Source organism: Salvia splendens, chromosome 22 (assembly GCF_004379255.2).
Source record: "Salvia splendens isolate huo1 chromosome 22, SspV2, whole genome shotgun sequence".
Classification (NCBI taxonomy): domain Eukaryota; kingdom Viridiplantae; phylum Streptophyta; class Magnoliopsida; order Lamiales; family Lamiaceae; genus Salvia; species Salvia splendens.
The window spans coordinates 21,904,393-21,920,285 of NC_056053.1; the positions used below are offsets into that span (position 1 = coordinate 21,904,393).

The 15,893-nt window shown below is 46.8% G+C and overlaps 1 protein-coding gene and 1 non-coding gene across 2 annotated transcripts; both read left to right on the forward strand.

The window, feature by feature from the left end:
* The first annotated feature begins 4,057 nt into the window (after positions 1-4,057).
* LOC121787870 (protein QUIRKY-like) lies at positions 4,058-8,789 on the forward strand. Its single transcript, XM_042186720.1, has 2 exons — positions 4,058-8,268; positions 8,358-8,789. Exon 1 carries the CDS (start codon positions 4,777-4,779, stop codon positions 7,867-7,869), a length of 3,093 nt encoding a protein of 1,030 aa, XP_042042654.1. The 5' UTR covers positions 4,058-4,776; the 3' UTR covers positions 7,870-8,268; positions 8,358-8,789.
* Positions 8,790-8,970: 181 nt separating this feature from the next.
* TRNAA-AGC lies at positions 8,971-9,043 on the forward strand. The gene has a single exon. It is a non-coding gene; the product is annotated as a tRNA-Ala (tRNA).
* Positions 9,044-15,893: the final 6,850 nt, after the last annotated feature.

Genomic DNA, 15,893 nt, shown 5'->3' on the forward strand with positions numbered 1-15,893 from the left:
AAACACCTCTGGACATTTTTCAAACCACTTCGAAATCCCGTCAAACTTGTCTCTAGAACCTAGGGTGTTTGGTTGTTCAGTCTTCGTCCATATCCCAAAACACGAACGTTCCAAGTTCGACCCATGTGCCCTTAAATGTGTCTTTCTTGGCTATGGAAAAAATCAGAAAGGGTATAGGTGCTATGACCCAAAGACCCGTCGAATGCACACAACCATGAATTGTAATTTTGTTGAAGGGGAATACTTTTATAGCCAATCTAGCGGTCAGGGGGAGACTCAACCACCGACGATAGTCCAAACACGGACCTACTAAATTGGCTACCTATATCCAGAACTGACCCAGGAAACCAGTCGGGGGGGGGGGGGGAGGAGTCACAACCAAACCCTGTCACAAACGTTGGTCCAACAGAGGAAGCTAGCAGCACCACCGGGCCGTCACTTCCAGTAATACAGAACGCAGAGCAAATTGACACAAACCAACCATCAACCCCGTCTTCGATTCCTGAGGTAACCAATTCCAATAGTGAAAATGTATCTTTGGTGAACATTGACCATGATAGGAACACTGGAGAAGAACGTGAAAACAGTGAAGGAGATGGAGATGCTGGAAATCCATACGAATTACCTCCAAGGAGTACTAGAGGAGTACCTCCTCGAAGATACTCCCCAGACTGGAAAGGGAGAAAGGCGAGATATGCATTGACAAACCTTGTGCAAGGCCAAATGACAGAAATGGCCCGAGCATTCGAAACTGCACTATATGAGGAAGAAGAAATACCACAAACATTCCAAGAGGCAGTGAAATACAAGCACTGGAGGGAAGCTATGAAGAAAGAAATATACGCCCTCCTTAAGAATGGTACATGGGAGAAATGTACTTTGCCTGAAGGAAAGAAGCCAGTCGGATGTCGGTGGATATTCACCATTAAACGAAGAGCAGATGGTTCGATCGAGAGATACAAGGCGAGACTTGTGGCGAAAGGATACACTCAAGTGTATGGAGTGGATTATGAGAAAACCTTCTCCCCAGTGGCCAAGTTGAACACTATACGAGCCTTACTGACTGTAGCAGCAAGCAAAGACTGGCCCCTACATCAGTTCGACGTTACAAATGCCTTCCTTCATGGCGAGTTAGAAGAAAACAAAGAGGTATATATGGATGTTCCCCCAGGATTTTTGAAGAGTTCAACAAAGGAGAAGTCTGCAGACTAAGGAAAACACTATATGGACTAAAGCAATCTCCACGAATTTGGTTTGGAAGATTTTGTCAGGCGATGTTCAAATATGGATTCAAGCAAAGTCTTTCTGATCATACACTCTTCACAAAAAGGAGAGATGGCAAAATGACATGTCTAATCATTTATGTTGACGACATGATCATCACTGGAGATGATACAGAAGAAATCCAGAGTCTAAAGGAAAACCTGTTCAAAGAATTCGAGATGAAAGATCTAGGAGCACTGAAATACTTCTTAGGAATAGAAGTGTTGAGATCCAAACACGGAATATTCCTAAGGCAGAAAAAGTACGTCCTCGATCTACTGACAGAAACCGGTCTTCTCGAGTGTAAACCTGCAGAAACTCCAATGATCCCCAACCATGGATTGAAGATGGACGAAGGAGCAAACCTCGCAGATAGAGGAAGGTACCAACGACTTGTGGGAAGACTGATCTATCTCGCGCACACAAGGCCTGATATTACATATGCGGTTGGAGTAGTGAGTCAATTCATGCATCGACCGCAAGCCAATCATATGGAAGCTGCATTGAGAATAGTAAGATACTTGAAGGGAACTCTTGGCTTTGGAATATTCCTACAAAAGGGGAGTGACTTGGAAATCGATGGATACATCGATGCAGATTGGGCAAGTAATCCGGTGGATAGAAGATCAACAGGAGGGTACTTCACCTTCGTTGGGGGAAACCTAGTAACTTGGAAAAGTAAAAAACAAAAGGTTGTGGCCCTTTCTAGTGCCGAGGCCGAATTCCGAGGTATTAAAAGTGGATTGATGGAGATTCTATGGTTAAGAAGACTGTTGACAGAACTTGGCTTTGCGCCAACACGGAAAAGTCGCTTGTTCTGCGACAAAAGCAGTTCACCCGAAGATCTTTAAAGAAATTCTGGGCAAGTTGAGTATCGGAGATACCGTTGCTCAACTTGAGGGGGAGTGTCAAAACATATTAAAAGATACACTTTCCAAGAATAGAAGATTGCAGAATAATTCTAATCCCTTGATTGATACATAATTGATTACAGTACTAATTGTATTTCCATAGTTAGATACAATTCATGCCTATATAACAAAGGCTGTAAATCATTATGATATATCAAAGAAATATACCAATCTTCTTCTTTCAATTCTTTTTCGCCATTATGCACTATCACATGAATTCCACCTCTCTCGATCACCATCGTTAAGAATTTTAATTGGGCTACGAAGGTAAAATTATGAAATTAAGTAACAAATATTAACAAAATAAATGGAAAAGAACATTGCTCTTTAACATGTTTCGGGCTCATGATGAATCATGACATGTTGATGAACTTCTTTAATTGAAGCTATGCAAACGAGGATAGATTTATTTTACACTCCCTCTTTGTTGAACACATCAAGGGAGTTGTACACATGGGATAAGCTGAAACAATTATTAAATACGATAATTAAAATCGAAACTAATCTCCCAAGTTCTACTCACTAGCCAATCACTATTACTAGGTCGCGTAGGAAGTTTTAGATTAATTTCTACAATTATTAAATACGATAATTAAATCACACTAGTATTAACTCAATACCCACACGGAAACGTTGTATACTCCAAATTAATTTTGTTTCCGGATTGGTGGAGAGTTGATGTACATTCTCTTCCCCCTCTTCTTTCATCTTCTTTTCTCCCAATTATCGTGTGTCAAAGGATGTTCACAACTGCTCGAAAAGTGGTGATATAAACCGAAAATCGTGTGCCAGAAAACTGGCCAAGTAGAATTGGTGCTTGCAATCAGTGGCGGATCCGGAATCGGAGGGGGCGGAATATATAGTATGTGCTTGATTTAGTGAGGACATGACTATTCTTTTCGTTGTTCGGGGAGACGCCGGAGGCAAACGGAGGGGGCGGACATGGTAATTTTACGTCCCGATAAGGGGAAAATAGTCGCACGGAGGGGGCGACCGCCCCCTCCTGCCCCCCTAGATCCGCCACTGCTTGCAATGACCCGGGCCGGGTCAAGTTTCTGGAGTGGGAGTGGCGTTTTCACCCGGACCGGGTCACTCAGTCCCTGGATAGCTGTCAAATCGGGAAGTTTGCCTTGAGTTTGTTCTCTATTCGAGTTTTGTTTTAACTTCATTTTCACACGATTCTTGCCCTCTACAAAGGGAAGTTAATCCAAATATGAGTTCAAAAACATAATAAAATGTACAAAACCTATTGAACATTTGTTTCACATCAAAGGACATAATTTCTTAACAGCAGGGCACCAAGAAAAGAGCAGCAGATGACGACACGTACCAAGAGAGTCTATGGGAGCTTTCTCAGGAGATAACGAGCTAAGAATATCCCAAGAAAGCAGCATCAGATAGAGGAACAAGGATCAGATACTAAAACAAGTCCACTAATATAAAAAGTCGAAATACTGAGATGACGAAGCTTCTTGTAAGCCTAGGATATATGAAACTGGACATGCCAACAAAATTTGCAGTGTGTGTATGCTTGAAGCCTCATAAGAATCAAAGAATATTAGCCATATCTCAGTATAAAACTCATAAGCTAATGCATTATTATCCAGTAATTTTATTCTCATTTATCACATTTCCTTTTTTAATATCCTCAAATGCACCAACCACCATTATCATGACTAATCTTTTATTAATCCTTCACAAAAGTGTTAAAAGTCACCATACATTAAAAACACCAATCACAAAACTTAAACTAAATTCTGGAAATCTCAAACTGCATTAACAATCCTAGTTTATAACATAATATCACTGACAAAAACTAGCTTAAAAGCTGCAATGTTGACAACTTGTTGCGGAGAATACGAACCTGATGAATAAAGAAGATGCTTTCCCACAACTTTTTCTTCAAACTGTTGACAAAAAGGAAGTCTGTGATCATGTGCCACCATGATTTAGTCAATTCCCATCCCCCACATAGAAAATGCACAGAAGCAAAAAATCAGTTATTCTAGAGGAATATATGCTCTGCCTTTGAGTCTAAAGAAGCATCTGAAAACAGAGCATTTTGGTAGAGGAAACAGAGCATCTGAAAACAGAGCAAAGCTTGGGATAGAGGAAAAATGGAGAAGTAGTTTGCAGTTATGTTAATCAAAGAATAATCTTTAGGTGATTTGGCATTATAAAATGGAGCATAACTTGAGATAAAATCCAAGTCTGTAGCAGCAGCCTTTTCTAATTCAACAAATTAAACCTAATTATGTCACACCCAAATTTCATTTTTTTTATTGAGAAATATGTGGTGTAAACAGGAAGTTGTAGCAAAGAATATTTGTAAAATCAAAAAGGAGGTACAAAACGAAAAGTGGGAAGAATAAACTATGGAAAAAGTGAGAAAAAACTTCTTAAGAGAGAATGGAATCCAGCCTCTCTCTCCACATCACACACCACCACAAAATTCCACCATTTCTGATCACAATCTCTTGAAAGAAGTGAAATTAGCACGATAACAGCACAAAACCAGGTATTAAGCGATTTCCCCAATCCCAAAAAGATTGAAAGTTAAGCATCCACAAAAATCAGCCTCAAAAGCTATGAACACATAGCAATGGCCTCCGACCAGCCCCCGCCGCCCGCCGACCAGCCGAATCCGCCGCCAGCCACCGTCCGGAAGCTCATTGTGGAAGTGATCGAGGCGCGAGACCTCCTCCCCAAGGACGGACAGGGCAGCTCCAGCGCGTATGTCGTCGCCGATTTTGATGGACAGAAGCGGCGGACTGCCACTGTGCCGAGGAATCTCAATCCGGTGTGGAATGAGGTGTTGGATTTCGTGGTTTCGGATCCTAAGACGATGGAGTTTGAGGAGCTGAATGTGGAGGTTTTCAATGATAAGAAGCTTAGTAATGGCAATGCGAGGAAGAATCATTTCCTCGGGAGAGTGAAATTGTATGGTTCGCAGTTTGTGAAGAGAGGGGAGGAAGGCTTGGTGTATTTTACTTTGGAGAAGAAGAGTGTTTTTAGTTGGATTAAAGGGGAATTAGGGTTGAAGATTTATTACTACGATGAAATTACGGAGGAGCCGCCTCCGCCGCCACCGGAAGAGCAGCCTCCTCCTCCGCCAGAGCAGCAGCAGCAGCATCCGCCGCCGCAGATGCAGCCGGAGGAAGTGATGAAGAAGCCGGTGTTTGTAATCTCGGATGAGCATCAGCCTCCGCCGCCGCAAATGGAGCTGCGAGATCATGCGCCTCCGATGGTCAGGATTCATGAGCCGCGGATTATTCATGAACCGCCACCGGAAAATCCGCCGCCGCCGGAGAATATTCCGCCGCCAGGATTCTCTCCGGATATGAGGAGAATGCAGATGGGAGGAAACCCCATGGTTGGGGAGAGAATGAAGGTGCTAAGACGGCCGGGGAATGGCGATTACTCGCCAAGGATTATCGCCGGGAAATTCAAAGGAGACACGTCGGAGAGGATTCAGGCGTTTGATTTGGTGGAGCCGATGCAGTATCTATTCGTGAGAATCGTGAAAGGCCGCGGCCTCAGCCCTAGCGAAAACGCGCACGTCAAAGTCCGAACGTTGGGAAATATTGTGCGATCGAAGCGGGCAATTCCTCCTCCCGGCGGCGATCCATCCAGCCCGGAGTGGAACCAGGTCTTCGCCCTAGGTTACAGCAAGGACACCGCCGCGAATTCGACTCTCGAGATCTCAGTTTGGGACGGCGCGTCAGAGAGGTTCCTCGGCGGCGTTTGCTTCGATCTCTCCGACGTGCCGGTTCGCGACCCGCCGGACAGCCCGCTCGCGCCGCAGTGGTACCATTTGGAGGGAGGCGCCACCGCCGACGACGATCAGAACCGCGTCTCCGGCGATCTGCAGCTGTCGGTGTGGATCGGCACTCAGGCCGACGACTCATTCCCGGAGTCGCTGAGCTCTGACGCGCCCCAGCCGTCCGTGTCGTACACGCGCCCGAAGGTGTACCAGTCGCCGAAGCTGTGGTACCTCCGTGTGACGGTTATCGAAGCTCAGGATTTACACATAATGCCCAATTTGCCCCCGCTCACCGCTCCGGAAATCCGGGTTAAGGGCCAGCTCGGTTTCCAATCCGTCCGGACCCGGAGAGGCTCGATGAGTCACCACTCATCCGCGTTCCACTGGAACGAGGATTTGATCTTTGTCGCGGGTGAACCTCTCGAAGACAGCCTGATTCTGCTAGTCGAGGATCGGACCGGAAAAGATCCGGTCCTTCTGGGCCACGTCCTCGTCCCTGTGGGGAGCATTGAGCAGCGAATAGACGAGCGCCACGTTGCGGCCAAGTGGTATGGCTTGGAAGGCGGCCCCTACTCCGGCCGGCTCCACCTACGGATGTGTTTGGAAGGCGGCTACCACGTGTTGGATGAGGCCGCGCATCTCTGCAGCGATTTCCGGCCGACCGCGAAACAGCTGTGGAAGCCGGCGGTGGGGATTTTGGAGCTCGGGATACTCGGCGCCCGAGGATTGCTCCCGATGAAATCGAAGGGCAACGGGAAAGGCTCGACTGATGCTTATTGCGTTGCGAAGTACGGAAAGAAGTGGGTCCGGACCCGGACCGTCACAGATAACTTCGACCCGAGGTGGAACGAGCAGTACACGTGGCAGGTGTACGACCCGTGCACGGTGATGACGGTTGGCGTGTTCGACAATTGGCGCATGTTCGCTGAGGCCGGGGAGGATCGACCCGATTGCCGGATTGGGAAGATCCGGATCCGAATCTCCACATTGGAGAGTAACAAGGTCTACATGAATTCATATCCGTTGATGGTGCTGTCCCGGAGTGGGTTGAAGAAAATGGGCGAGATTGAGGTGGCGATCCGGTTCGCCTGCCCGTCGTTGCTGCCCGACACGTGTGGCGTCTACGGGCAGCCGCTGCTTCCGCGGATGCACTACCTCCGGCCCCTAGGGATGGCCCAGCAGGAGGCTCTGCGCGGCGCGGCCACCAAAATGGTGGCCGCGTGGCTGACGAGGTCAGAGCCTCCACTGGGGCCGGAGGTCGTGAGGTATATGCTGGATGCGGATTCGCATAGCTGGAGCATGAGGAAGAGCAAGGCTAATTGGTTCCGTATCGTCGCGGTCTTGGCTTGGGCGGTCGGGTTGGCCAAATGGTTGGACCATATCCGGAGATGGAGAAACCCGGTTACCACGGTTCTAGTCCATATCCTTTACTTGGTTCTCGTATGGTACCCGGATATGGTCGTCCCAACCGGATTTCTATACGTATTTCTAATAGGCGTTTGGTACCACCGGTTCAAGCCCAAGATCCCGGCGGGTATGGATATCAAACTGTCACAAGCCGACACGGTCGACCCGGACGAGCTAGATGAGGAATTTGACACGCTGCCCAGCTCTCGGCCACCCGAGCTGATCCGGGTCAGATACGACCGGTTAAGGATATTGGCGGCAAGGGTTCAAACAGTGCTAGGTGATTTTGCGACCCAGGGCGAGCGGATCCAGGCTCTGGTGAGCTGGAGGGACCCTCGGGCGACAAAACTGTTCATAGGAATGTGCCTCGTGATCACGATAATCCTGTACGTGGTGCCTCCGAAGATGGTGGCCGTGGCATTGGGATTCTACTTCCTCCGGCACCCTATGTTCCGGGATCCGATGCCGCCGACGAGTTTGAGCTTTTTCAGGAGGCTTCCCGGGCTGTCGGATAGGTTGCTGTAGGAAATTGTTTGTGGGGAAGAATTTTGGTAAAAGGGGCATCATGAATAACCTTGGAGATGGTGAAAAGTGGAGAAATTTGAGGCCTTTTTGTGTTGATTGAACAAATTTTTGTCCACCAAAGTATAGACATTCAATTTTTAGCACTCGTGGTTTTGAAATAATAATCAAGGTTGGCCTACATGTTTGCGACTATATTGGATATACGTCGACTTTTATTTTTTCAAGAAAAAAAAAAGTTGTGGGATTATATCAATATGCCAAAAATTTGGTTGCAAATGCAAAAAATTAGGGAGATTGGTGTGATTTGGTCCATTGTTTCAGTTTGCCAAAGTATAAATACTGACTTGAAAAAATTTTAAATGGAAAAAACATCGAAGTCCCAAAATTAAGAGTATTCAGGTATGTTCAATTTCAATCCATCTTTCAACATAATGATTATAAATTTTGTTGTTGTTGTTAATGATTCTTCTAACATTTTCATGTGACAGTGCATGCCTAAAGCAAGTGGCTTGCGCTGATGATTCAAATAAAGGGAAAGACAGCATAAAATAAGGGAAACATGGCGCTGCAGCCGAAGAGCAGAAAATGCCTGAAAAGGAAGAGAAGGATGAGGTCGAGGGAGAAGACGAGGAAGGCCAAGTCGAAGAACAAGACGAGGAGACGACTAATGAGAAGACGACCTCGGATACGGATTCAGATTCGAAGAAGAAGGCTTGTTCTCAAAGTTGGAAGGCTTTCTTGCAAAAATGAAAGCCAAAAGAGGAATTGATTGAAATCTGAAGAAGATAATCAATTCCTTTTAAAAGAAGCAGCAGCTCAGAATTACATGAAAAAAAATATAGTTGTGGATACCAAATTATGTGTATCATAAAACAATCTTTCTGTACAATATGCATATTTACCAAACACATTTACAATAATTGACAACCATCATATACTTTGGTAAACATTGGTCTTGTCAACTGTCCACAATAACAATATCTGTTATGCACTAAACAACTTCCAAATATACTGAAACTCTTTTACATGTTATTTTAAAATAATTGAAATAAAATTGAAATCTTGGATATTAAAATCAAATTTAATGTATCAAAACAAAAAGGGGATGTAGCTCAGATGGTAGAGCGCTCGCTTAGCATGCGAGAGGTACGGGGATCGATACCCCGCATCTCCATTTTACATTATTCCTATTTTGTCCTTTGATTTTCTAAGTGAAAATTAAAAGACAAAAACTCAGGTCCTTTAAATCCAAATTCCATGTATCATAGTATGATGTTATTTTCTGAGTAATAGTATTTCTATTTTAAGATTTTTTAGTACGTTTCTGCCACATAGATACTGATTGATCCGCGAATTTTTGATGTTAGCAAATGCTGGTAGAGAATGAAAATGCAGACACAAGGAATTTACGTGGTTCGATTTACTGAAGTAAATCTACGTCCACGGGAAGAAGGGAGGGCAAGATTGTATTGCTTGATCTGTTTTCTACAGCTTACAAATACAAACTTGCTATTTGCTATATGGTATTTTATCTCTAGAGAGCTTAACCCTTCTCTATCAGATCTAAGTTCCATTTATATCTTGGACTAAGATCGTGGCTTGCATCACCACCCTAAGTCGTGGATGTCGTGTAGGTCATGGCCTAAGATCGTGGATGTAGCGTAGGTCATGGCCTACGATCGTGGCCTGAGTTGACACCACGTGGTAGTGGGTGTGTTGGACATCCTGTATGGGTCCACTAACTCCTTGTTCGGTCGAATACTGAGACCGAACTGCTTTGGTTGCCGATCTGAGAGTAGAGCTTGATGCCGACCTGAGAGCAGAGCTTGATTGGTTGGCTTTTACCGAGCTGTAGGCTGAGGCCGAACTCTTTGGTAATGCCGAACTCATACTCCTGCTTTGGTTGCCGATCTGAGAGTAGAGCTTGATGCCGACCTGAGAGCAGAGCTTGATAGGTTGGCTTTTACCGAGCTGTAGGCTGAGGCCGAACTCTTTGGTAATGCCGAACTCATACTCTTCCTTGGGCTTTGGGCTGATGGGCCGTCATTGCTGTTGGGCTTGTTTAGTACGCACCCCATCACTACCCCCCCCGAAAAGCGAAGTGAATCACTTCGGCGAAGCGAGTCACTTCGGCATTCTGGAATACGGGGGGAGGCTGAAGTCGGGGGACGTGCCCTGCGCGTGACTGCATTAAATGCGGCATTAAATGCGACAGTAAAATCCGGCCGTCGAATCCTGAAAAGGTGGGATATGAAACGGTGCGATGATTTGAAATCTTTTCCAAATCTGATAAATACCGCCTTTCTTCATCATTTGAACACCTTTGCTATTGGCTTCTTCTGCACTCTCTATCTTTTGCGTGAAAAATTTCCTTCCGCTTTCAAAAATTTCCTCAGGATTTCTTCAAACTTTCAAAGAGTAAGAACCATGTCTGCTTCTTCTTCGTCTGAGTCTGGTAGCGGTAGAAAAGGGGGTAAGGGGTCTTCTAGCCGGAAAGAATCCGGGGAGAAGACCGTAGAGTATTTTCACAGTATCTTGAGTAAGGATACTGTGATATCCCTTTACGAAAAATACTCTTTTCCTGGGGGGAAGGCGGTGGTTCCCGACGATGATCATAGGGCTAACGATCCGCCGGAGGGTTATGCCACCGTTTACGAAGCCTGCTTAGAATGCGGGCTTCGTTTCCCTCTTCCCCCACCTTTTGTAGAGTTTCTTGATTTTTTTCAACTCCCTTTAGGTCAGGTGACTCCGAATTCTTGGAGGCACTTGTCGGCTTTTGCTGCCGAACTCCGTAGGTTAGATAAGGATCTGTCTCTGCGGGCAATCCTTAATTTTTTCCAATTTAAAAGGAAGGGATCTTGGTTTTACTTGATCCCCTTACAGCCTTTTAGGGCATTCTGCAAAACCAAGTGGCCGAAATGGCAAAACCGCTTCTTTTTTTATAATAGGACAGCGGCTCCGGGCTTCCCCTGGAGAGGGCCGAAGTCCGTGATTCCTCACCCTCGGTTAGAACCATTGGCCGAGCTCGATGACGAGCTCAACAAGATTCCCATAGTTAGGAAACAATACACGGAGTCTGAGCTCGTCAAGGGCGACGTCGTGTTCGACATCTCGTCTTCGGACGAAGAGGCCGAGGGTGAGGATTTCTCTTTACCTTTATGTTCTACTGCTTTAACGAAGAAAACTAACCTTGCTTTCTTGCTTTTTGGCAGTGTACATGCTGAACAAGGCTACCCGAAAATCTTCGGAGTCCAAGGAGCCGGAGAGGCCGAAAACCGCCAGCTCGGCGTCTGATGCCGAGAGGACTCCGAAAAGGCAAAAAACCTCTTCGGATCCGAAGAAGCCGGAGTCAACTTCGGCAAAGGGGAGGGGGAAGGCCCAGAAGCCCCCGAGAGCGCCAGAGAAAGACGTGGTCTTGGCGCCTCCTTCGGAACATATCTGTGAGCCGTTTTTATGGCCCACGGACTTCGCCGAGGTGAATTCTCTTCTTGATTTTCTGGCCTTGCTTTTTTTTTTTCTGTATTTTTTGTGGTCCCTTTGTTGACTTTTTTCTTTATTCATTTTCAGAGGAACGATATGCTCTCCAAGCTCGTCGCCGTCGAACTCTCCAAAGCGTCCAATGACTATGCCGAGATGCAGAGGAAGTTGGCAGCTGCTTGTCATCGGGCCGAACAGGCTGAGGCTAACTTTGAGAAGGCCAGAGCTGCTAGGATTTCGGCCCAGGATGAAGCTCAGTTTGCCAAAAACCAGCTCGTCATCCAGCGAGAGCAGGCGAAGCGGAGCGATGCTGCTGCCGTGGTTGCCCAAGGGGAGGCTCTCCGTGTTTACACGGAGAAACTCTTTTTGAGCAGCCAGTTCTCGGCCTTTGTCGGTAGCCTGGTAAGGCTAATTGCCGATAAGGGCGAGCAGGGGGCCGACGTCGTGCTGCCTCTGTACAGCCGAGAGATAGCAGCTCGGCTTCAGAATCTGCCGCTCCTTGAGGAGCTCGCTTCATCTTCGGTCCTGCTTTCTGCAGACCGAGTCCGGAGTTGTCGAGCTGATCGGGACGAGAACCTGGAGGCTATCTTTGCCTCCGTGGGACCCGTTTCACCCGCTTCGACTTACAACGGAGAGGGTGAGGCCGAGCCGCTGGAGCGGGAGGCCGAAGTCGATCAGGCCGGGCATCCGGAGAAGGAGGCCGATCAGGAGGCGGAGGCGAGGCCGGCAGGAGGCGAGGCCGAGGCTGAGGTAGCCCAGGAGAAGGAAGCTGTACCAGACCGAGGAGCCGGAGACGAAGCAGGCGGAGTATGATTTCGTCTCCCTTCTCTTAGTCTAGTTTCTTCCTTGTAAAATGGCCTTGAAGCCCTAGTGTAAAAAATTTTCCTTGTGAATGAAAAATTCTCTACATTTGTCTTCGTATAGCTTTTCGTACTCGCCTTTATTCCTGTTGTATTTTACTATCTGCTCGGTACAGCTGCCGAACTAATATAGCTGCTTTGTACCCAAGAAGATGGAGATACTTCACTGGAAACGGCTGTACTCTTCGGCTTTGGACGAAGCTGAGAGAAGAGCTATAGCCGATCAGACGAAGAATGACGAGCTTCTGGCTCGTTTAGTGAAGCTGGAGGCCGATATCAAGGACTTAGAGTCCGATAAGAAAGATCTGGAGGCCGAGCTGAATACGGCCATTGCTGAGAGGACTGCGTATGAGGATTACATCCGTGTGCGCGGGGGAATGACCATATCAGAAGTTCAGGAACGAGTTGACGAACTGTGGGAGGAGTATAATGTACTCCGGAGGAACAATGCGCTGGAGAGCTCGGCTTGCCAACAAGTCGTGAAATCATTGCGGCGCTGGGCTTCTCGGTATGACATTGTTCTTGCCCGGCGTCCCTCAATTGAGAGATTCCTCCGGCATATCGCGCCAACAGATGCTCGCACTCCAGATCAAACCTCTGGTTCCCTTGTTCAAAATCCTACTCCCAGCCAACAACGAACTCCGGAACAGCCGGAAACGTCAAGACGAGAACGGGCTCAGGAGCAACCGGAATCGTCAAGACGGGGACGGACTGAAATTCGCCGAGGAGTTGTGACTATGAGCGAGCAAGATCAGCAGATGCTTATTGCAGAGACTCTTCATCGCCGAGGTGTTAGGACTTCTCGGGCTCGGGGAAGAGGCGTTGGGTCGAGGATAGCATCTCGTCGACCTGCTTATTCTTCATCTGCTCGGAACAACCGAACTCGGCTTCCAGAGGATTTTGCAGATAGGTGGCTTAACTTCAGCAACCCTGGACAGTAGAATAGTCCTTTGTAATAGCGTAACGCCATTTTGTAGGGTAGCTAAGTTGTATGCCGAACAAGATTTGAAAAATGAAATTTTGTTTTCGCTTCTAACACTGTATTTACAGCTTAGCGAAAAAATTTCATCGTACTAGTCCTCGGTCCTATGAAGTAAACTTCTTTGACCGGACTTGGGCCTTGGTCTTATGAAGTAAACTTCTTTGACCGGACTTGGTCCTTGGTCTGATGAAATAAACATCTTTGACCGGACTCGTCTTTGGTCTGATGAAATAAACATCTTTGACCGGACTCGTCTTTGATCTGATGAAATAAACATCTTTGACCGGACTCGTCTTTGGTCTGATGAAATAAACATCTTTGACCGGACTTGGTTTGTGTTCTAATTCGGCGATTTTTGTCGCCGGGATCGAACTTTCCCTTGTCCTAATTCGGCGAGTTTTATCGCGTGGATCGGACTTTCCCTGTTAACCGAAGTGGTCTTATGCAGTAAACCTCTTTGACTAGACATGGTCGTCCCCGGTCTTATGAGGTAAACTTCTTTGACCGAACTTGGTCGTCCTAATTCGGCGAGGTTTATCGCGTGGATCGGACTTTCCCTTATTGCAGTTCGTTTCAGACGAAGTGCTTATTAAGCTGAATTGCGGTCTTGTATCCTCCTTGGAAGCTTGGACTCACAATCGTTGGCTTATTGCAGTTCGTTTCAGACGGACTGCTTGTTAAGCTGAATTGTGGTCTTATATCCTCCTTAGAAGCTTGGACTCACAATAGTCTTTAATAATCGATCTAAAAAGGGGATCAGTCTTTAAAGAACGATATACCTTGGTACCATTTGTAAGAGACGACAAGCACATAGAGAAAACACATAGAGAAAAAATGAAAAAGACGAAGGAAAAAAAACCTTAAACCCCTTTTAAAAAAACGACAAGTAAAAGGTAAAAAAAAAAACAAACAAATAGAACATGTACCACCCTATGACCGAAACTAGACACAAGACAGACTGACCGACCTTGTCTCTTACAAGTGGTACTTCTTGAGGTTGGAGACGTGCCATGTTCGGGGTACTTGTTCTCCTGACATGTGAGTCAATTTATAAGACCCTTTGCCGAGGACTTTCGGACACCCGATATGGACCCTCCCATGTGGGTTCGAGTTTGCCCAGCTTTTCTGCTCGGCTTACTTCGTTGTTTCTCAAGACGAGATCTCCCACTTGAAATTGAAGCTTTTCACCCTTTGGTTATAATACCCGGGGCTACTTGCTCCTTATACTTGGCTGCTTTTATGCACGCCAATTCTCTTCTTTCTTCGGCGAGATCTAGTTCTGCTCTCAGTCCGTCGTCATTCATTTCTGAGGAGAAATTTAGAGTTCGGGGACTGGGTACGCCGATCTCCACCGGAATCACGGCTTCAGTGCCGTACACCAGACTATACGGAGTTTCACCGTTGGAGGTTTTGGGTGTAGTTCGGTAGGACCATAGGACTTGAGGGAGATTTTCTACCCATTGTCCTTTGGCTTGTTCTAACCGAGCTTTTAGCCCTTTCACCAGAATCCGGTTCGTTACTTCCGTTTGTCCGTTTGCTTGGGGATGGGAGACCGAAGTGAACCGCTGTTGAATGTTCAGCTCTTGGCACCAATTCTTGAACGTCTTGTCGGTGAAACTGAGTCCCATTATCCGAGATGAGGATGTGGGGTATGCCAAATCGGCACACTATGTTCTTCCAGACGAAGTCCAATGCCTTTGAGCTCGTTATCGTAGCTAAAGGTTCAGCCTCCACCCACTTCGTGAAGTAGTCCACGGCAACGATAAGGAATTTCATTTGCCGAGGAGCTTGAGGAAGTGGTCCCACTATGTCTATGCCCCATTGCATGAAAGGCCAAGGGCTTTGCATAGTGTATAGATCGGTCTGCGGCATCCTTGGGACATTTGCATGAATTTGGCACTTCGTACACTTCTTGACGAGCTGCACTGCCTCTTGTACCATGGTTGGCCAATAATATCCCCATCTCAGAACTTTTTTAGCTAAAGCTCTGGCTCCGATGTGGCTACCGCACGATCCTTCATGAACTTCTCTGAGGATGTAGTCCGTCTCTTCTGGTCCTACGCACCGCAATAACGGCTGGAGGTAAGACTTCTAAAGAGGACTTCCTTCATGAAGTTCGTACCGAAGAGCTCGGCACGTGATCTTCCGAGCTTCTCTCTTATCCTCGGGCAATTGTCCTTGATCCAGATACTGCAAGATCGGCGTCATCCAGTTCGGCGAGCTGGATACAGAATGTACCTCGGCTTCATCAATGCTTCGATGCAATTAATTCTTCCGCCTTTGAGCTCGGATCTGAGGGCCAACTTACTTAAGGTATCTGCTCGGCTATTTTCCGCTCTAGGAATGCGGATTATCCGAAAATAGGAGAAACTTCGGCTGATGCTTCGCGCTTTGTCCAAATACTTCTTCATTCTCTCGTCACGAGCTTCACTTGTACCCAACATGTGATTTACTACGACTTGTGAATCACAATGGACTTTGAGAGATTTGACGAGCAGACTTTGCGCTAACTGGAGTCCCGGACAGGAGGGCTTCGTACTCGGCTTCATTATTAGTAGTGGGGAATAGGAAACGAAGTGAGTAGGTTACCTCGTGTCCGTCGGGAGCGACAAGTAAAATACCAGCTCCACTTCCCATCTTGTTTGAAGCTCCATCTACGAATCCGCTCCAGCAGTCCGGCGGCTCTACTTCGGATTCAAGGGCTT

What these genes read in the sequence shown, in the direction of transcription:
- LOC121787870 (XM_042186720.1), top strand. Translation starts at nt 4,777, where the DNA reads ATGGCCTCCGACCAGCCCCCGCCGCCCGCCGACCAGCCGAATCCGCCG.